The sequence below is a fragment of the Brachyhypopomus gauderio genome, chromosome 14, assembly GCF_052324685.1.
Source record: "Brachyhypopomus gauderio isolate BG-103 chromosome 14, BGAUD_0.2, whole genome shotgun sequence".
NCBI lineage: Eukaryota > Metazoa > Chordata > Actinopteri > Gymnotiformes > Hypopomidae > Brachyhypopomus > Brachyhypopomus gauderio.
The window spans coordinates 23,136,339-23,159,113 of record NC_135224.1 but is presented as its reverse complement, the minus strand read 5'-3'; the positions used below and the strand labels follow the sequence as shown (position 1 = coordinate 23,159,113).

Sequence of the window (22,775 nt, the reverse complement as noted above, 5' to 3'; positions counted from 1 at the left end):
TGCATGAGGGTGAACAAATACATATAAAGCAACAGTAATTCCCTCTGTGACGTTCTGCAGGAATGGTGTATGTTTGTGTGTGTAGGTATGTGTGTGTGTGTGCATGTATTGTGAAATAAGCTCTGCTCCTCTGCCCAGGCACTGGGCCATCTCTGTCTCCGTGCCCAGTGTGGCTGTGTCACCTGTCTTGAACCCGGGACCATTAAGATCACCAGCACACCTGGCAAATCTGATCCATGAGGAATCTGAGTTATGGTATTGAGCCATGAGGATGTAAACAAAACTTTTGAAGATTGCAGACTCTAAAGAAACTAGGTGCTTAAGTCACTTAAATCCTATAATCTATTTCTGCGATTGGTGCACATTAGTTAAGTTGCCATATTTTGTCGGTTGTGATTTTCACCCCACTAGGAGGCTGTGGTGCACATGGGGCACCCAGAGCGGTGGGCCCAGAGCGGTGGGCAGCCCTAGCCCAGCATCCGGGGACCTGTTAGGGCTATTAGGTGCCTTGCTCAAGGGCATCTCAGTTATGGCTAAAGGCCTGGGAATCAAACCCATGACCCTCCAGTCTCTAACGGACAACGTTAATTATAACTGTGCATTATTGGGGCAGTCATGGCCTGGTGGTAGGGAACTGGTCTTGTGACCGGAGGGTCTTGCATTCGATGTGTGATCCACAGCCCCCTAGTAATCACTAGTGTGTGTGTGTGTGTGTGTGTGTTGCGGAGGACAAATTTCGATTGCGGTGTAAAAATCACAATTGACAAAATATGGCACATTTACATTTTTTTACATAACTGATGAGAGGATAGGACAGATCTCTGATAGGACAGATCTCTGATAGGACGATACCGTGGCACAAGAGTTCCAAAGTTCCAAATGCTGTCTAACTAAATAAATCCACCATTGGCTAACATTAACATTAGCTAGCTAGCAGACCTAGCTAACCACCTCGTTAGTCACTTCAACCAAATTTGTTATCTCACTCTGATGGATTGGCTGTGATTGGCTGAATGGCTGCTCAATCAATTTAACTGTAATTGTGTTTGTGTGTTTTCAGATACAGAGTTCCTGCAGTTGATTTTGTAAATATTAGTACTGTTTATTCCCACAATAAAATTGGGATAGAATTGTGTCAGTGAAAATGGGGCAGTTACAATACCCCCATCCCCCCAGGTGTGATACCCATGACTGCTACAGTCCCTGTGTCCACACTCTCTCTACTCCAGTGTCTTGTCCAATTTACTGCTGAGTCCTCCATCCTCTCAGCCGTTTAGTGCCTTGTCCAGTATGTTGTCCTGTCTACTGTTTGACCTGTCTCCTGTCTGACCTGTCCAGTCTCCTGTTTGACCTGTCCAGTCTCCAGTCTGAACCTCATACTGGTTTCTTTTTGGTCCTGTTTGTTTCATCTCATGTTTGGGTTTGTTGCACTTCAAGAGCTACACACGGAGGAGGGGGGGGGGGGCGGGGGGGGGGGGGGGGGGGCGTGTTTGGTTGTGGCTGTCCCCTCTGCAGTTTGTTGGAGGAGGGGGGGTGTGTTTGGTTGTGGCTGTCCCCTCTGCAGTTTGTTGGAGGAGGGGGGGTGTGTTTGGTTGTGGCTGTCCCCTCTGCAGTTTGTTGGAGGAGGGGGGGCCTGTTTGGTTGTGGCTGTCCCCTCTGCAGTTTGTTGGAGGAGGGGGGGCCTGTTTGGTTGTGGCTGTCCCCTCTGTAGTTTGTTGGAGGAGGGGGGGCGTGTTTGGTTGTGGCTGTCCCCTCTGCAGTTTGTTGGAGGAGGGGGGGCCTGTTTGGTTGTGGCTGTCCCCTCTGCAGTTTGTTGGAGGAGGGGGGGCCTGTTTGGTTGTGGCTGTCCCCTCTGCAGTTTGTTGGAGGAGGGGGGGTGTGTTTGGTTGTGGCTGTCCCCTCTGTAGTTTGTTGGAGGAGGGGGGGCGTTTGGTTGTGGCTGTCCCCTCTGTAGTTTGTTGGAGGGGGGGGGCGTGTTTGGTTGTGGCTGTCCCCTCTGTAGTTTGTTGGAGGGGGGGGTGTGTTTGGTTGTGGCTGTCCCCTCTGTAGTTTGTTGGAGGGGGGGTGTGTTTGGTTGTGGCTGTCCCCTCTGTAGTTTCAGTTCCCATGCTGTTGAGTGCCATGTGTTGTTTTGGTTCTTGGTGTTTCTTGTGCCATATCATTTTGCTGCTGTCATTTTTTTGGCTTATGGTTTTGTTGAAGGTTTCTGTGTGCTTCCTTGACTGCACCTGGTGTCTTTCCCTGTGGATACACACCCCTGGTCCTGCTGTTGTTCAGTGGTGAGGATTCATGATTGTTCATGATTGCTTTACCACGAGTGCCTTTCCTCCAGTTATTTCCTTTTGAAATGTTTATTGTTCCTTTGGTTTCTTAGTCCTGTTTTTCTCCTGTTTATCGTAGTTTCTGCATGTCAGTAGATCACTGTTTGTGTGCTGTTTGGACGTATTCTACCTAGTTGTCACTCCTTTGTGTTTTTGCTCGAAAAAAACACTCCTCACACCTATATTCTGATCCTATAATTCCTATGTGTGTGTGTGTGTGCATGTGAGTGTGCGCGCGCTTTACCATCACAGCTGGACTCGTCAGAGTTAAACGGTGGGCAGTCTACAGTTTGATCACATCGTCTGTTGTGTGGTACACAGATACCAGTACCCTCACACACCAGCTCATCACTGTTACACTGTGCAACAGCTGCAAAGACAGAGAGATGGAAGGAGATAGCAAGAGAAAGACGGAGGTAGAGAAAGAGAGAGAAGCAGAGAAATAGACAAAGGTTGAGAAAATGGTTGAAGTACAGAACGAGAGAGAGGTAGAGAAAGAGAAAGGTGAAGAAAGAGGAAGGCAGAGAATGAGAGGTAGAGAAAGAAAGGTGAAGAAAGAGAGAGAGAGAACACAGGAGAAAGCAACTGAGTGCATAATGGCATCCCTCTCTTCGAGCCGTGGAAAACCTACATATTGTGCGTAGGTGAAGTGTGTGTGTATCTCTCACGGCAGCCGCGTTCGTCATCAGCCCTGGGGCAGTCGTCCACGCCGTCGCAGCGCAACAGTGCAGGCTGGCAGAGGCCTCCATCGCAGCGGTACTGCCCGGCCGCGCACGCTGTCTGTGGAGGCGTGGCAGTGGGCGGGGCGGTGGGCGGGGCACTCCCACAGTCCTCCTCGTCTGAGCGGTCGGCGCAGTCGGGCTTGCCGTCACACCGCCACTCCAACGGAACGCAAACTGACATGTGTGCACACTGGAAGTGGCTGGGGTCACAGGTCGCCGGGGCTGGTGTCACAGACCCTGTGGGATCCAGAAAAATAACAACACATAGACGAATAGTCAGTGCCACAAAGCTCCTAAATCTAATAGAGACAGATCTACAAGCGTACCACGGTGTGAAGAGAGAGAAGACGGGACAGGGTGAGCAGGAGAAGGTAAAGGCACATACCACCCATGGCGCACTCTCGCGTGAAGGACAGGTCGTCGATGGCGACGCTGGCCCGCCGGTCTCCGCCCACCTCTGTCTGGAAGCTCACACTGAAGTGCTGTGGGTTGGACAGCACCACGTTTGCGTAGTGCCACGCGTCTCCGTGGTTCCCGGTGGCAGCCCACATCAGCAGGGGGACGCCGATCCTGCCCACCGTGTACACCTGCACCGTGGCAACCAGAGTTTAACGCCAAGCTTCGGCAGTGCCAACACGGTGCGCAGACACCATCACATAGACATTTTTGTGTTTGCTAATGGTCCAATGGTTAATGCTAATGGTTCTGTGTCTGTGCCTATTCAATTAGTACTTTTCAGTGGTACTTTTTTACCAAAAGATTTTTTTTATCCAAAGAGTTTCTTTCCACGTCTTCATCTCTTGCCCCTGTCTCTCTCCCTCTCTTTATGCCCCCGTCACTCCTCCACTCTCTCTATACCCCCCCCCCCCCCCCTCACCTTCAGGGTGCCCGTCTGAGCAGATCCATGCATGTGGAACCAAAACCGCAGATGGCACACGCCAGTACTGGCGGGAAACTCCAGCTGGGTGGTAACCCTGGCAACATCCCCTTCCTGCTGCATGGCAGAGTTTACATACAGGTAGTTCCCTGCTCCACCTGGCCATTCACAAAACACACCAACACACGCCACAAAACACACCAACACACGCCACATTACACCAACACACGCCACATTACACCAACACACGCCACATCACACCAGGACGTCTCTCCACATCACACCAGGACGTCTCTCCACATTACACCAGGACGTCTCTCCACATTACACCAGTACATCTCTCCACATTACACCAGTACGTCTCTCCACATCACACCAGGACGTCTCTCCACATCACACCAATACGTCTCTCCACATTACACCAATACATCTCTCCACATTACACCAGGACGTCTCTCCACATTACACCAGGACGTCTCTCCACATTACACCAATACATCTCTCCACATTACACCAGGACGTCTCTCCGCATTACACCAATACATCTCTCCACATTACACCAGGACGTCTCTCCGCATTACACCAGGACGTCTCTCCGCATTACACCAGGACGTCTCTCCGCATTACACCAATACATCTCTCCACATTACACCAGGACGTCTCTCTACATTACACCAGGACGTCTCTCTACATTACACCAATACATCTCTCCACATTACACCAGGACGTCTCTCCGCATTACACCAATACATCTCTCCACATTACACCAGGACGTCTCTCCGCATTACACCAGGACGTCTCTCCGCATTACACCAGGACGTCTCTCCGCATTACACCAGGATGTCTCTCCACATTACACCAGGACGTCTCTCTACATTACACCAGGACGTCTCTCTACATTACACCAATACATCTCTCCACATTACACCAGGACGTCTCTCCACATTACACCAGGACGTCTCTCCACATTACACCAGGACGTCTCTCCGCATTACACCAATACATCTCTCCGCATTACACCAGGACGTCTCTCCACATTACACCAGGACGTCTCTCCGCATTACACCAGGACGTCTCTCCGCATTACACCAGGACGTCTCTCCGCATTACACCAGGACGTCTCTCCGCATTACACCAGGACGTCTCTCCACATTACACCAGGAGGCCTCTCCACATTACACCAGGACGTCTCTCCACATTACACCAGGACGTCTCTCTACATTACACCAATACATCTCTCCGCATTACACCAGGAAGTCTCTCCACGTTACACCAATACATCTCTCCACATTACACCAGGACGTCTCTCCACATTACACCAGGACGTCTCTCCACATTACACCAATACATCTCTCCGCATTACACCAGGACGTCTCTCCGCATTACACCAGGACGTCTCTCCACATCACACCAGGACATCTCTCCACATTACACCAGGACGTCTCTGCACATCACACCAATACGTCTCTCCACATTACACCAATACATCTCTCCACATTACACCAGGACGTCTCTCCACATTACACCAGGACGTCTCTCCACATTACACCAGGACGTCTCTCCACATTACACCAGGACGTCTCTCCGCATTACACCAGGACGTCTCTCCGCATTACACCAGGACGTCTCTCCACATTACACCAGGACGTCTCTCCGCATTACACCAGGACGTCTCTCCACATTACACCAATACATCTCTCCACATTACACCAGGACGTCTCTCCACATTACACCAGGACGTCTCTCCACATTACACCAATACATCTCTCCACATTACACCAATACATCTCTCCACATTACACCAGGACGTCTCTCCACATTACACCAATACATCTCTCCGCATTACACCAGGACGTCTCTCCACATTACACCAGGACGTCTCTCCGCATTACACCAATACATCTCTCCACATTACACCAGGACGTCTCTCCACATAGAAGATCAGAGTTAAAACGTAACAAGCTTTGAATGCACAAAGCTACAAACAACATCTAAATTAGTGAAAGAGCAAACATAATGCTAAGTTAAACCCATGGACGTAGTTTTGATTTCACAAGTGGGGGGGACACAACCTGGGGTGGCGAACTGTTAAGCGGGGGGGGGGGGGGTGCTGCATGATCCTAGTGCTAGATTTGTCGCTATTTGGATATTGGTTTTTTTACCGTTAAAAAGTGGGGGGGACATGACTTTGTCACTACTTAAATATTTGGTTTTAACTGTAAAAACTGGGGGGGACCAAAACCGGCTTTTGAAAAAGTGGGGGGGACATGTCCCCCCCCCGTCCCCCCCCAAAACTACGTCCGTGGTTAAACCTGTTAGCATATTCAGTAGGTACATAACAGGATGTCCTTTATACAAATGAAATCGACAGGTGTGCTGGTGTCCAGGAACACAGAACACACACACAGTCGTGTAATGGAGACTGGACTGGATTATGGACTGCGACACATTTACATGACAAACATGCACACTGCAGCCTCACGCTCACTTCATAAAATGTGAATGATAAACACAAGGACATTTTTTCACACATTGTTTTGACAGTGTGTACAGTCTGTTGAGCTCACGAAAGAATCAGTTGTAGAGATACAGTTCTGTGTTTACACAGTTGTCTAATAGTGTAGTGGCTTTGAAGTCCTCCTAAATCTTTGTGGTGTCACTTGGAGTATTGAAAAATTCATAATATTTGGCTGATAGTGCTAATATTTGATCTTCATATACTGATTCATGCCAGTTTAGTTTCTGCATTGATGTACTGGATGGATGAATCTTTCCACTCATGTTGTAATCTGTTAGTACTGATTGTTCCCCGAAGGGCTTCAATTACTGGAAGGATGGCTCAGTTTCCTTTCTAGAAATTTCCATAATGATATTAGAATGCTACAATAATCCAGAGCCATTCCTAAGAAGGAAACCATTCAGTGAGCCACAGACTATAGCTGCATACATTTCAGGAATGCTGATCTTGTGTGCAAGCCGTTTGATTCAATTTCCCATAGTGCATTGCGCTTTGTAATAGGCAACCTGCCAGAGATCAGTTTCATGCTTATCAGTCTTTTTTGAATTAGCCTTTGGATTCTGTGTGTAGTCTGTTTAACCAAAGTGGTATAACCATGGTTACACAGCCATGGCTATGGCGCGGGGGCTACCGGGGCTGTGGTCAGCGGAGGGACCCGTCTCCTGTCCACCGTGTCCGATCTGCCAGTCGAAATCATCGTCCTGCTCCTGTGCCAGCTGGCAGGACGCCTCCCACTGCTCTTCCGCCATGTTGAAATCACAGGACCCGGCCAAACCAGCTGGAGGACATGACATGGAGAAGATTGGGTTCACAAACCAACACACAGAGTCCCAGTCCCAGTGTGTGAAGCAAAGGCTGCCATACTTCTGATGAAAGATCCTGGTGTGTTTAACTCCTCCTGAGAACGAACCTCTTGAGCATATGAACTTATGAGTGTGTGGATGTAATAACATTTGAAAAGTTTGTTTTATACCCATATGTTAGTTGTAAATTGAAAGGCGCTCCTAGGTTTGAACCATAATATACTGAAGAAAATCCACATTGATCATTTGAAATAAGGCATTCCCAGTGAAGCAATCAGTCACAGATGTAAGTGATGGCACGCTCTCCACACAGAACTACTCAAATGCTGTTTCCTGTTTACATACCGAAAACTAAGAGTGTTTGTGATGTTTGTGATGTATCTCAGAATGTGATCAACTTTACTATTATTTTATGCTCATGTATGTTTAAAGCACATTCGAATTGCCATTCTTTCTAAAAAGCGCAACACAAGTAAATACATTTTTCATTGTGCATACGTCTCCACCCTTGAGTCCACTGGACATCTTACGTCTCCAGCCTTGACTCCACTGGTCATCTTACGTCTCCACCCTTGAGTCCACTGGACATCTTACGTCTCCAGCCTTGAGTCCACTGGACATCTTATCAATTCTTTGCCTCTTCACACTCCTCACTCAACTATAGTGACACTTTCACCTTAATTGTTCACCTAATTCCACTTGTTTAATCTATTTTTGCAAGTAATAAGTTGTGTTAGACCACGTATGTGTGTTTATGCATATGTGTGTGCAATTAAATCATACAGCCAGCCATTGAACACAAGAGTGTGTTTGTCCCAGTGTACCAGACAAACAGAAGGAGTTGAAGCATGTCAATACACTACACACAAATCTGGCATGTGTGCATATGAGCAGTTCATTGTTACTGCCAGTGTGTTCCAAATTGAAAGTGCCTGATGTCTGTGTCCGATCTCTGTGTCCGATCTCTGTGCCCGATCTCTGTGCCCGATCTCTGTGCCCGATCTCTGTGCCCGATCTCTGTGTCCGATCTCTGTGCCCGATCTCTGTGCCCGATCTCTGTGCCCGATCCCTGTGCCTGATCCCTGTGTCCGATCCCTGTGTCCGATCTCTGTGCCCGATCTCTGTGCCCGATCCCTGTGCCCGATCCCTGTGCCTGATCCCTGTGTCCGATCTCTGTGCCTGATCTCTGTGCCTGATCTCTGTGTGGTGCAGCGCATGATTTAGACTAAGGTGAAGTGGGTGTGGTGTATAAAGCATGGGGCTGCAGGATTGCTCCAGAGGAGAAACAGAGGCAGCTCAACTCACAGCATCCCAGCTCATCAGACGCATCGGGGCAGTCTGCCTTGCTGTCACACACCAGGCTGGACTCTATGCAGTCGCCGTTGCTACATACGAAATCTGTGGACGCGGGGCAGGCGCTGGGATGTATGGCACCTGATAGGCACACACACACACACACACACACACACACACACACACACACACACACACACACACACACACACACACACACACACACACACACACACACAAACATTACAGATGTATATGCACATGCTGAGTAAAGACAATGAGCTGGAGATATAATATGTAGAAGTAAAATATAGAATGTATTATTACAGTGTGTGTGTGTGTGTGTGTGTGTGTGTGAGTGTGTGTGCGTGTGATATGCTGGCCAGAAACTCGATCCTAATGCTTAATACACATGGTTGACATAATGAACACAACGTGCTCCAAGAACACGCACAGCTGGATGGTAGCATTATTGTGACTTCCACTCTGACTTTAAAGCCACAGACCAATTTTCCAAGACATCCGAGAAACAGATAACAATCAGACACAATGAAATGTTTGCCATGTCCCTATGAAATCACACTGAACTACGTTGCCCATGAACACTCTCTCTCTCACTCTATCCAGAACAGAAGGTATTAGTTGTCTTCTCATTAACTACCATCAGCTCCATCATGTAACTTGCTGACAATTTCACTCACAGGTCACAGCTGTTAAACCAAACTACAATACCCATGACCACATAATATAACTTTTTCCATTGGACCAAATCTTCCTAAATTACAGATAGGCAATCTTATTACACGTCTTTACCCAGCCAGTCCTTTTAAAGCAATCACACACTATATTAGAAACAGATACAACTATGTCTAACCGCAGGGAACAGACAAGAAAGCCATCTTCTTTTGAGCTCTCCCACAGAGATCTGTAAGCTAAGCTATATTGCTTGACAGCCTTACGAGGAGAGCAATGAACCAGCCTGCAGTCTGGGAAATGCCATTTTAAAACGACTACTCTGTTGTTCTGAAATGTTTTTCGTAATGACGTTTCTTCTGAGGTTTTAATATTTACTGCACACACGCATAGGGGATGAATATTAAAGTAATTCTGATGGGCAATGCTGTTAAATGCCTCTATGATTTTACAGCTAGGGTGGGAGGACAGAGAAGGCGATACGTAAAAAGTAAACGAGAGAGAGAGAGAGCGAGAGAGAGAGAGAGAGAGAGAGATAGTGAGAGAGAATGAGGAACAGCAAAGGGAGACAGTGAGATCAAATGAGAGCGAGTGGGTCCCTGAGGACCACAGCTTGGAGAGATCGAGCAAGACAAAGAGTGAGAGAGCCTGTCCTTCAGTTACAGCAGACATGGGTGACAGAAGAGGTGAGATCACTCAGCGCTAAACCACAGAACATGTGCCCAGTTTACCAAGCTATAATATCTTGCAAGCTTATTAGTATTACTATTATTATTATTGGTTATTATTTTTGGTGATGTAACTTTTATTAACGCAGCTACTAAATAGCTTTGCTAATCAGTATTTTGGGAATATTTGGATTTGTGCAGTCAAGCCAGTAAAACCATCTTCACTTTCCCGAGAACCACTCTAAAACACCCTCCCTGGGAAGACAGGGGAAAATACATTAAACACGGGCACGTTTACAACCACACAGACTGGCACATGAAACACAAAGAGGGAAAAGTGGATTAGGGAAAAACATTGGGATGGGCACACAGGCACAGGCAGCCGTGAGATCGCTCTCCCCGCTTGCAAGAATGCAGCCAGCAGCGTGAACCCTCCTAGGGTCGCAGGACAGACAGGAGGCGGAGTCCCTCCGGTCTTCGGGACCGATCCACCAGGGTGTGCAGCGCTGGTTGACGCCCCAGGCGAACGTGTGCCCTCCTGCTTTGCTCGGGGTGGTTCTGCCGCTCTTCTGAGTGCCACTGGAGGGCTAGCCTTTCGCCGCATACTGGCTGCTTTATGAGGCTGCTTTATGAGGCGCCTCTACGGGCGCCCCGAGCCCCCACTTTGGGCCGCTGGCTACGCCAGTGCCCTCTCGCACTCCTCGGTTTAGCGTCCTCTCACCCCTTGATGTCTCCATCTCCTCCTCTTCCTCAGAGACACCCCGACCCAGTGACACGGGTTCCTCCGAGGTCGGGGCGTGTGAGCATACTGCTCCCCTCCGAGGGGGAAGGAGGAACGTCCTCTCTTCTCGGGCACTCCTTCTCTGACTGAACAGTCTCCTCCTCGCACCGAGGCGCTGTCTTCCTCCTCGCTGTAATACTCGGTGGGAGCCGCGTAAACGAAGGGAGGGGCTCTATAGCTACACTCTATAGAGGAGGGCCTCCTCCTCTTCCTCACCGTAGTGCTTGGTGGGGGCCGAGCGGACGGACGGAGTGGGGCTGGCTTCCTCCTCACCCTCCCCGTAGTACTCCGTTGGTGCAACGAAGATGGGGAACTGACTTCCTCTTCCTATGATGTCCTAGGAGCAGCAGACATGGGGGGGAAGCAGCTGGCCTCGCCCTCGCTCTCCTCTTCCGAGTACATGGGGGGGGGGGGATTCTCCTCCTCTCCACTTCCAAACTCGAACTCCGGGGGGGATACCTGTACCCACCACTATGGCCTCACTAGATTCCTCCTCTGCCAGGGGGAAGGATTCCCTCATTAGTGCATAGTAGCCCTCTCTCCACGCAGCCTCGAAGAACGCCTCTGCGTTCTTCTTCCTCACGCCCTCTGGGGCAGACGCAGAGGAAGACGCGTGACGGCGCATGGCCTTCTTCTTCCCCTTCTTCCCTCGGGATGCGTATCCTGGCATTCTGTCGGCTCGTCTTTCTGTGATGGTTGGAGGAGGCAGGCACGACGACGAACAATGCGGTGAAACAGATTTTTAATAAGGCACGAAAGTGAAGTCCGGCGCGATTAGCACAAGCACTCAACAAAGTCACTCACACAGGCACGAACTTTAGTTCTACTACAAACTGTCAGAAAGACCTCGTACCTATTACTGACCAAATTATTATGTCCACTTGTAGACACTGCATATTTAGAATGTAGATTTAGAACTATAGATTTCTAAGCGTAGATTTAGAGCTGTAAAATTTAGAGGCATAAATTCAGAGGCGTAGCTATAGAGATGTAGCTTTAGAGGTGTAGCTACAGAGGTGTACCTATAGAGGCAGGGGCGTAGCAGCAAATTCTGGGCCCTGTACACTCTTAATGTCAGTGGGCCCTTATAAATGCTAGTAAATGAGGCACATGAGCAAAATGGGCCCCTCTCCCTACTCGGACCCTGGGTAGTCAGGTCCACTTTTCACCCCACTACCACGCCCATGTATAGAGATGTAGCAAAAGAGGTGTAGCTTTAGAGATGTAGCTTTGGAGGTGTAGCTATAGAGGTGTAGCAATAGAGGTGTAACTACAGAGGTGTAGCTTTAGAAGTGTAGCAATAGAGGTGTAGCTAAAGAGGTGTTGCTTTAGAGGTGTAACTATAGAGGTGTAGCTATAGAGGTGTTGCTTTAGAGGTGTTGCTTTAGAGGTGTTGCTTTAGAGGTGTAGCTATAGAGGTGTAGCTATAGAGGTGTAGCTTTAGAGGTGTTGCTTTAGAGGTGTTGCTTTAGAGGAGCTGCTTTAGAGGTGTAGCTATAGAGGTGTAGCTATAGAGGTGTTGCTTTAGAGGTGTAACTATAGAGGTGTAGCTATAGAGGTGTAGCTATAGAGGTGTTGCTTTAGAGGTGTAACTATAGAGGTGTAGCTATAGAGGTGTTGCTTTAGAGGTGTAGCTATAGAGGTGTAGCTATAGAGGTGTAGCTATAGAGGTGTAACTATAGAGGTGTAGCTATAGAGGTGTTGCTTTAGAGGTGTAGCTATAGAGGTGTGCAGTTACAGGCTTTTTCCAAGGACTTTTTTCAGCCTCCCTCTACCTCAATTGTAATTGGTGAGTTTCTCACAGCTGACGAGGGCCCCCTTGGACCACACTCAACCCAGCAGTGAGACTAGTAAAGGTAGAAGAGTAAACTAGAGTTGTAAGTGTTCTAATTTGTCAATGTTTCCTATAGGAGAGTTGTGTATGTATGTACATCTTCACAATCACTACGTAAGCATGTCTACATGGACTATACAATACCTAATAGACACTGTAGAATCAGCTTATCCATATGTGTATTAGCGAGCCCTTTTTCACATGTGTGTCTGTAGTTCTATATCAGGGTGTCACGTAAGGCTACGCCCCCTCTTTCTAGCTGTCACTCCGGTTTCCCTGTTCCCTCGTGTCTGTGATGTTCCCTGCTCCTGGATCCCGCCCTACTCGTCTGTTTCTATGGTTTCCCCTCATCTGCCACGCCCGTGTCGTCATTGTTATCACCTGTTCCTAATTTGGTTCTATGTATATTAGTCCCTGTGTCTCCCATGTTGGTATCGGTTATTTTGTTCACTTTGTTAATCCTGTTCCTCGTTATTGCTGCCATTTGTGTATTGGTGTTCTGTCTTCGCTACCGTCTGGTATTTACGTTCTCTGTTGTTTTACTCTTTGTTCTTGTTCCCTGCCTCATTCGTTTAAATAAATAAATATTTGATAAACCGCCGTAAAAATAAATAACATTTTATTTGCAACATTTTAGGTTTAAATTTGCGTTCGCGAATTTACGTTTGCCACCCCCCGTCAACAAATTACGTTCGCCATCCCGTGACAGTATTGGTATAGGTCTGAAAATTGTCTGGCCCACAGGTCAGAGCTCTCTGCCAAATCTGGCCCACAGAAAGATATAGTTGAATAGCCCTGTTCTATATGCTTACAAATGAATGAACTGAATGTTGATCTGTGTTGACTTACTTGTGTAAAGTTGATGTCTGGGTAAATTGTTTATTAAGCCATATTAGTAGTTTGTTAACACGAGGGACATGTGTTGACAGGCATGTGTGTATAGATGCAATGCTTGGCCAAACTGGCAGGTTCTACTCATTACATTAGATTCAGCTTATTACATCAGAGTACCTCAAATGCACATTAAATTAATGATGTGAGTACATGCACCACCCCCACCCACAGTCTCTGCAAATGGATTTACAGAACACATGCCTACATTTTCACCATTGGGGCCATCTGACAGAGCTGAGCATGTAGAGGACTCAGAAAACCAATCACCTCTCTGTAGACATTATATGGTTAATTTGAAACATTTCAAGTAGTTCTTAGAAATGTGGACATGCGTGTATGTGTTCATTTATGTGTCTGTAGGATTTGTGGTGTTGCTGAACTGAACTGTTTTGAGCTGGCCCCTTCTTCTTCTAACATGACGGTGCACCAGTCCACAAAGCAAGGTCCATAAAGACATGGTTGGCAGAGTCTGGTGTGGATGAACTTGACTGGCCTGAGTCTTGACCCAAACCCAATAAAACTGAGCGGAGACTGAGAGCCAGGCGTTCTCATCCAAAATAGTATGTGACCTCGCAAATGCGCTTCTGGAAGAATGGTCAAAAGTCCCCATAAACACACTCCTAAACCTTGTGGACTGCCTTCCCAGAAGAGTTGAAGCTGTTCTAGCTGCAAAGGGTGGACCAACGCCATATTGAACCCTATGGAGTAGGATGGAGCAATGGAGCAATGTCACTTAAACTCATATGTGAGTCAAGGAATGTGTGAATACTTTTGGCAATATAGTATATACCAGACATAATTACAGCCTCATACAGGCTCACTGATTGAGAATAATAAAAACAATCCTAGATTTCTTTTAATACTATTTGTAAAAATAAAGCAGGCGCAGAACCTCAGATTCCAGTAAACCTCACTAGTAATGTATTTATAGATTTCTTTGATAATAAAATAGAGAATATTAGACAAAATATAAAACATTTTATTAGCAGTCCAACTGGTATGTTTCACGTTGAGGAACCTGGCCCCTCCCTTTTGGGCGTGCGTTAACGTTGTCCACATGCTTTGTCTGCGTCAGTGGATCTCCGTGGTTATGGTTATGTTGTGTGATAATCTGTCTCACCTGTGACTCGTCTCGTAATCACGTGGGGCTAATGTGGTTTGTCTATTTAATGTGCGTTCGCGCAGTGTCCTGTGCTCGTCGTTGTTTAAGTCTACACGTTGTGTGTGTGCTTCAGTCAGTGTTGCCCGTGCGATAGAAGCGCTTTTTGTGTTATTAAACTGTCAGTGACGTATGCACAAGCAGGATTCCTGTCTCGTCCTTGCCGCCACACCGAACGTCACAGAACGACGAGCTGCGAAGAGACACCGACATGCCAGGCTACGCCACTCGGCCTAAGAAGGCACTTCGCTCCAGCAAGCGGCACCACCGCTCTTCCTCCTTTCCCCCGCGCCGCAAAACCCCGCCGACTCTGGTGCAGCTGATGAAGGACCCTGAGTGTTCCTACCTGCTGTGCGCGGCACGGGAGACCTCTGTACCAGAGTTGGCGGAGGAATACCACCAGACAGCGGTGCGGGTGTGGGCACCCCGCTCCTTCCCGGGAGAGCTCACCCATACGGGTAAGCGTCCCTGAGCTCTACGAGGCAGGCACGCCTCCAGAGGGTGAGCTTGGAGAGAAGAACCCACCGACGCTGGCGCAACTGGAAAAAGACCCAGTGTGCGCCTACCAGCTGGCCTCAGCCCGGCGGCTAAAGGAGAGGGACCCCGAGCTGGCGGAGAGGCAAGGATTTGGAGGGAGCGACACTCTCCTCCATCCCGCGCTCTCTCGCCTCTGAGGGTGGACTCCTACGTCTGCGGAGCTACCGGGTCCACCCCAGAGAGCGAGTTTGGGGAGGGGGACTTTGAGGAGGAGGAGCAAGACGAGGAGGAGGAGGCATACCCTCCGTCGCTATGCAATGCCTCCATCGTTAACTACGGTGGGGAAGGGGAGGAGGCCTACCCCCTGTCGCTGGACGACGCATCCACGGTAGACTACAGGGAAGAGGAGGAGGAGTCCGAGGAAGAGGACTACCTCCCTCCGCCCGTAGGTCCCTCTTCCATCGTAGAGGAGGGGGAGGAGGATGACGACGAAGAATACCCGCCGTCGGAGCGCTCTGCATACCCCGCTGACTACGGTGAGGAAGAGGAAGGGCCTGAGGAGGAGGATCGTCCTCTGTCCGTGCGCTCGGGCGTTTCCGAGTGCACGGACAGTGAACTTTACTCGGAGGAAGAGGGCAGTCCGCCCCCCTCTGAGTGTTCTGTTGGGACTGTGAAGGGGAGGTGGAGTTCGTCCTCCGATCGCTCCGGAGGAGAGAGGATGGACTGCTCCCGGGGTGGCAGCCCGGAGCAGCCCATGAGTTGGAGCCGGGGCAGCGAGGCGGAGGAGATGGAAGCCCACGGTCGACTCCAGAGGGCGGTCGCGAGGCGAGGTGGGCGTACCATACTGCCAGCTGGGAGGAGAGTTCGCCAGCCGCGCTGCACCAGGCACGTCTGCCAGCCGCGCTGCACCGGGCACGTCTGCCAGCCGCGCTGCACCGGGCACGTCCGCCAGCCGCACTGCACCGGGCACGTCTGCCAGCCGCGCTGCACCAGGCACGTCTGCCAGCCGCGCTGCACCAGGCACGTCTGCCAGCCGCGCTGCACCGGGCACGTCTGCCAGCCGCGCTGCACCAGGCGCGTCCGCCAGCCACGCTGCTCCCGGTGGAGGGTATGCAGCAGGGGCAGGAGGAGCACCGCCCACCGCAGCGCCTGCAGCACCAGTAGCTCCCGATCTCTCTCCCCTAATCGCCCTCTTCCTGGCGCGCAGCCTGGCGCCTATTTCGTGTGTGTGTGTGCCTGTAATTGTAAGTCTGCCCGTATGTGTACCAAACCCCTTCTTCCCGTTTGTGTGTAAGCGTGCCTGTTTGTGTGTTTGTGACCGTTCCGTTGTTCCGTCTTTTCCCCTGTGTTCCCAGGGACGGGTAGTGCCCTTGGAGGCACTACTTGCACACTAGATTCGGTTCCCTCAAAATTATTAAAAGAGGTATTACCAGTTGTGACTGAACCTCTTCTAACAGTAGTTAACTCATCCATTACAATAGGTCACATGCCCAAATCCTGTAAATTAGTGGTTATTAAACCTCTGATCAAGAAACCAAATCTTGATCCAACTGTCCTATCTAATTATATACCCATTTCAAACACATCATTTATATCCAAGATCATAGAAAAAGCTGTTGCCCAGCAATTATGCTTATATCTGCATATGAATCACATATTTGAAAAGTTCCAATTTGGCTTTAGGCCCCATCACAGTACTGAAACAGCATTAGTCAAAGTAACAAATGATCTCCTCCTTGCCTCAGATCAAGGCTATGTATCATTGTTAGTGCTTCTTGATCTTAGTGCAGCTTTTGACACAATAGATCACAGGATCTTGCTAGAACGGTTAGAACGCTGGGTTGAAATTTCATGGTTTTACTCTTACTTAACTAATCACTATCAGTTTGTAAAGCTCAATAATATTCCGTCCAAACGTACAAAAGTGAAATATGGGGTCCCGCAAGGCTCCATCTTAGGACCACTATTATTTACATTATATATGCTACCATTGGGCATAGTTATAAACAAACATGGTGTCAATTTTCACTGCTATGCAGATGACACTCAACTTTATATATCAGCCAAACCTGATGAAAAACTCAGTTTAGGAAAAATTGAGGCCTGCGTAAGAGATGTTAAATGCTAGATGTCTCTAAACTTCCTCCAACTTAATCAGGTATCACTTATTAAATTTGACAAGGCAGGACACGTCAGCATAAAAACCATTTTTAAGCAGTGAAACCTGAAATGTGTCAAACATTCAACAAAGAATATAAAAATTCTAAATAAATCAAATTAACTTAAAAACATAAAATAATAATTCAATCATTTAAAAGCAATTTAAGAGCACGAGGAATAAAAGAGTTATTAGTTAATGAGGACAAAACAGAAGTTCTCCTTCTGGGACCTAAGGCCACAAGACAGAAAATTCCAGATCTAATGCTTAATCTCGCAGACTATCCCATTACACCTGGCACAGTAGCCAAAAACCTAGGCATCATACTCGACTCCGACCTATCATTTGATAAATACATAGATAATACTACTAGGATAGCTTTTCTACATCTACGCAACATTGCCAAGTTAAGAAATGCATTATCACTGCATGATGCAGAAAAATTTGTGCACGGCTTTGTTAGCTCTAGATTAGACTACTGTAACTCATTACTGTCAAGTGTCACGTTGAGGCCCCCAGCCCCTCCCTTTTGGGCGTGTATTTACGTTGTCTGCGTCTCCTAGTCTGCGTCTGTGGATCTCCGTGGGTGCGGTTACGTCTTGTACTGATTCGTCTCACCTGTGGCTCGTCTCGTAATCACGTGGGGTTTATGTGGTTTGTCTATTTAATGTGCGTTCGCCCAGTGTCCTGTGCTCGTCGATGTCGGAGTCTGCACGTTGTGTGTGCGTGTTATCTGTTCTTCGTGCGCTTACTGCGCTATTTGTGAAAGAAAATAAAAGTGACCGTGTGTGACGCTGGGATTCTGTGCCTCATCCTTCGCCCTGCACGGCGCGTCACATCAGGATGCTCATATAGGAATCTAAAAAAACTTCAAATAGTTCAAAATTCCGCAGCCAGAGTTCTGACTAGAACTAGAAAATTCTATCATATCAAACCAGTCCTATCAGCCCTGCATTGGCTCCCAGTTAAATTCCGTATTGATTTTAAAATTCTTTTATTGACTTATAAAGCACTGCACGGGCTTTCTCCTGATTACCTCCAGGAACTTATTTCCTATTATGAACCCCCACGTCCACTAAGATCACAGGGTGCTGGTCTTTTATTAGTTCCAACAATTAATATAGTAGCAGCAGGGGGAAGAGTCTTTTCTTATAAGGCCCCCCAGCTTTGGAACAACCTTCCAAAATGCATCCGGGGGACTGACACAGTCACAATCTTTAAGTCTAGGTTGAAAACCCACTTATTTAGTTTAGCGTTTGATAACTAATATGCCCCCTTAGATAAAGGTACAGATCCAGGGGTTCATAGACGAAGGGTTTTATGGTAAACTGGGGCGCTGGTGCTGTCATCCTGTCACTGCTCGTGGTCACTCAAGTTTGTTGACAGTGCAGTGGATGGATGCCATTGTCTCAGAATGCTCCCAAGCCTATGTTACCTTCTGGTTCTGCCTTTAATAATTAAATTTAATGTCAGAGTTGCTGCCACACTTCAGAAATGTTTATCATTTCATCTGTCTCGTATATGTCCTTATACAGAGCTAATTTTCCCTGTTTTATCTTCTCCACGTGGCTGTACACCTACTTGAGGAACACTGAGATGAAGACAGATGAGCCTTTCCAGAGATCCATCCTGGGCCGGCCACCTCCTGCTTAACCAGATATGGTTAACCAGATGGAGGACCAACCCACTGCCCTGACTAACCAGTGTGGATGATGGATAAACCCACTACCCTGGACCCTCTCACTGCCCTGAATTCTCCTCTGCTATGACTAACATTACCAACCATCAAGACGTTTGGGACTAAAACAGGAATTACATAAAGAACTCATGTTTATAAATGCACACCAAGATGGACTTTATTTATCCCTCACATCCTTTCTTTTTTTCCCCCTGTCTCTCTTTAAATTGTTGTCATGGTGACCGGCATCGGCCAGAGGAGGATGGGTCCCCCCCCCTGAGTCTTGGTTCCTCTCAAGGTTTCTTCCTCATGCCCTTAGGGAGTTTTTCTTTGCCACTGTCGCCCTTGGCTTGCTTACTGGGGGCTAGGACTCAGACACTTGTAAAGCTGCTTTTACTGCTGTATAGCGTTGTAAGCGCTATATAAATAACATTTGATTTGATTTTGATTTGACAATTGAATACATCTATATGAATATATTGTTGAAGGTCCCCAACAGGTTTGGTAATTGAGTGATGTTTGTGTGTGTGTGTGTGCCCCTCCTGTTACTCACTGCGGGCGCAGTCAGTCAACTCCAGGTCGTCCAGCGCTGCCCCTCCGCTCACGTCTCTGCTGCGCTCCGCCTCAAAGATCAGCTCAAAGTTCCTGAGGTTTCTCAGAGGCACCTCCGCCCACCTCCACACAGGCATGGTGCTCTGCTCCACCCAGAGCTCCTTCACCTCATGCTGCATCTGCCCAGCCACACGACACACAGGAAACACAAGCAGCAATCAAATATCTAGTCTTGTTTTGAAGTTGGACTTGGACCATTTAAGTGTCTTGGCTACTTAAGAGACTTAGCAAAGGTAAATTGCTAGCTTGCTCATGCACTTTCCAAGACTACGAGTGTTAAATGCTGTTAGTGTGTGCCTTAAATGTGGTTTGGAAGACTGCTTCAGCACTGACTGCTACTTGTAACCTCTGCTGTATCAGGAAGAGATTAAATCAATTGCCTCACAGGGCTCCTCCTGATTTTTTAAAGCTTGAAGGTTTATTACATGATTTTTTATTTTAGTTACTGTAATATAACAGGGTGACTCCCATTGGTGAAGAGGCACTGGCTCTTAGATCAAAGGCCCAGAGATCCACAGATCAGCCCAATCACTACGTAACCTACACCAAAAATACCATCAACAGATCAATCACTACATAACCTACACCAAAAATACAATCAACAGATCAATCACTACATAACCCACACCAAAAATACCATCAACAGATCAATCACTACATAACCCACACCAAAAATACCATCAACAGATCAATCACTACATAACCCACACCAAAAATACAATCAACAGATCAATCACTACATAACCCACACCAAAAATACCATCAACAGATCAATCACTACATAACCCACACCAAAAATACAATCAACAGATCAATCACTACATAACCCACACCAAAAATACCATCAACAGATCAATCACTACATAACCCACACCAAAAATACCATCAACAGATCAATCACTACATAACTCACACCAAAAATACCATCAACAGATCAATCACTACATAACCCACACCAAAAATACCATCAACAGATCAATCACTACATAACCCACACCAAAAATACAATCAACAGATCAATCACTACATAACCCACACCAAAAATACAATCAACAGATCAATCACTACGTAACCTACACCAAAAATACAATCAACAGATCAATCACTACATAAACTACACCAAAAATACCATCAACAGATCAATCTCTACATAACCCACACCAAAAATACCATCAACAGATCAATCACTACATAACCTACACCAAAAATACAATCAACAGATCAATCACTACATAACCCACACCAAAATACCATAAACAGATCAATCACTACATAACCCACACCAAAAATACCATCAACAGATCAATCACTACATAACCCACACCAAAAATACAATCAACAGATCAATCACTACATAACCCACACCAAAATACCATCAACAGATCACTACATAACCTACACCAAAAATACCATCAACAGATCAATCACTACATAACCTACACCAAAAATACCATCAACAGATCAATCACTACATAACCTACACCAAAAATACCATCAACAGATCAATCACTACATAACCCACACCAAAAATACCATCAACAGATCAATCACTACATAACCTACACCAAAATACAATCAACAGATCAATCTCTACATAACCCACACCAAAAATACAATCAACATATCAATCACTACATAACCTACACCAAAAATACCATCAACAGATCAATCACAGATCCCTCTCCTCTCTCTCGTTAATACTTTCACATGCACAGACACACACATGCACACATGAGCCTTTGTATTACTGTTTTAACCTTAGTAACCAAAAAGAGATCTTTTGGCTAAATAAGTGTTCCCTATGAGAGCTAGCCTCACCCTGGTCCCCTACAAACACACACACACACACACACACACACACACACACACACACACACACACACACACACACACACACACACAAGCACACATGCTTTAATGATTTTGATAAGTTTCCACAAGACTGTATTCATGAATTTACATACCAATGCCTAACTCTCTACTCCTCCATACCATTGATACACACAATTTTCTCTCTCCATCTGTCTCTCTCTCTCTCTCTCTCTCTCTTTCACACACAAACACACACACACACACACACACACGCACACACACACACACACACACACACACACACACACACACACACACACACACACACACAGGTCTTCTTTCAATCTTAATGTATTATTACAGGCATTCATTTGGAGTGCATTACTGCTCAAACATAATTGCATTACAGAGTAGATACCTATGTGCCTTGTGTGTGTTTGTGGGCATGTCTGTGTGTGAGTGTCCATAACTGTGTGTAAATGGGTGTGTTTGTGTGTGTTCTAGTTTATGGACAGATCACCTTTCATCATACCCCTTCTAACTGGATATAGTACAATTGTATTACACCTCATTTAAAAAAACCGAAGTATAATCACAGTGGCATCTTGTCAGTCAATATTCTCAATATTGAAAATTAGTCGATTTTGTTGATGTGGTATCTCACAAAGAAAATCAGACACTTTCCAGGAATCATTAAGAAACATTCACCTCAGAACCACATCTGAAGTGGAACGTGGCCACAAACATTAATTGAGGCAGTAAAAAGATAAAACCCATAGCAGTTAGCAGTCCCCTCTATCCCACTCTAGTCTATTTCTTATAAGAAAGGTTTTAGAAGGTGACTAACCCCCTCTTCATATTTGCTGAGCCATTGCCTTCAGAATGCCACTGGCAACATTTGTTACTGCAACAGTAAGAGCTCATTGTATCTATAAATTCTGAAGACATTTTATACGAGCTGTTTCATTAACTCATTTGGGCTTTTACGTATTTTGAATTCGGAGCCCAATATTGCCAAAGACCTATTTATTTGTTGGCTTACTGACTTTCTAAATCAGCAATAGTTTTAATTTGACATGTATGACAAAAAGCTCAATATTAGTGGGACTGAAGTTTCATGAGAACTGAGATTTCTGACTACTGATTAAACTGATAATCAGTGAGGTAATCTCAGCAAGGCATTTTAATTACAATCCATATTTCTTTCATTTCTTTCATTTTGAAATCCTGGATGGCAGTAAAATGTGAAATGAAATCTGTAAGGCTTTTGCTGTGCTTTTTAAAAATGAGCTCACATTTCTCAAATTTTTCTCTTCTATTATTTGTGCCAAAGACAACGGTACTGCTTGAGATCCACAGAGGCACCGAGCTGTGTAATCACAAGCCGCCTCCCTGCTGCTGAGATTAGGGGTCTGTGAGGCAGCTTTGTGGTGGCATTAATTTCAGTCCGAAGACGTAAAGTTGTCGGTTTACTG

At 46.8% G+C, this 22,775-nt stretch overlaps 1 protein-coding gene across 1 annotated transcript in view; it reads right to left on the bottom strand.

The window, feature by feature from the left end:
• Positions 1 to 22,775, bottom strand: part of malrd1 (MAM and LDL receptor class A domain containing 1) — a 78,029-nt gene that overhangs the window by 5,392 nt on the left and 49,862 nt on the right. Inside the window, exons 17-23 of the mRNA XM_076972105.1 lie at positions 19,430 to 19,607; positions 8,547 to 8,675; positions 7,070 to 7,216; positions 3,921 to 4,078; positions 3,429 to 3,630; positions 2,990 to 3,280; positions 2,566 to 2,691 (exon numbers count right to left, since the gene is read on the bottom strand). Of these exons, the coding sequence (XP_076828220.1) occupies positions 2,566 to 2,691; positions 2,990 to 3,280; positions 3,429 to 3,630; positions 3,921 to 4,078; positions 7,070 to 7,216; positions 8,547 to 8,675; positions 19,430 to 19,607 (1,231 nt within the window). The remainder of the gene's footprint in view (positions 1 to 2,565; positions 2,692 to 2,989; positions 3,281 to 3,428; positions 3,631 to 3,920; positions 4,079 to 7,069; positions 7,217 to 8,546; positions 8,676 to 19,429; positions 19,608 to 22,775) is intronic.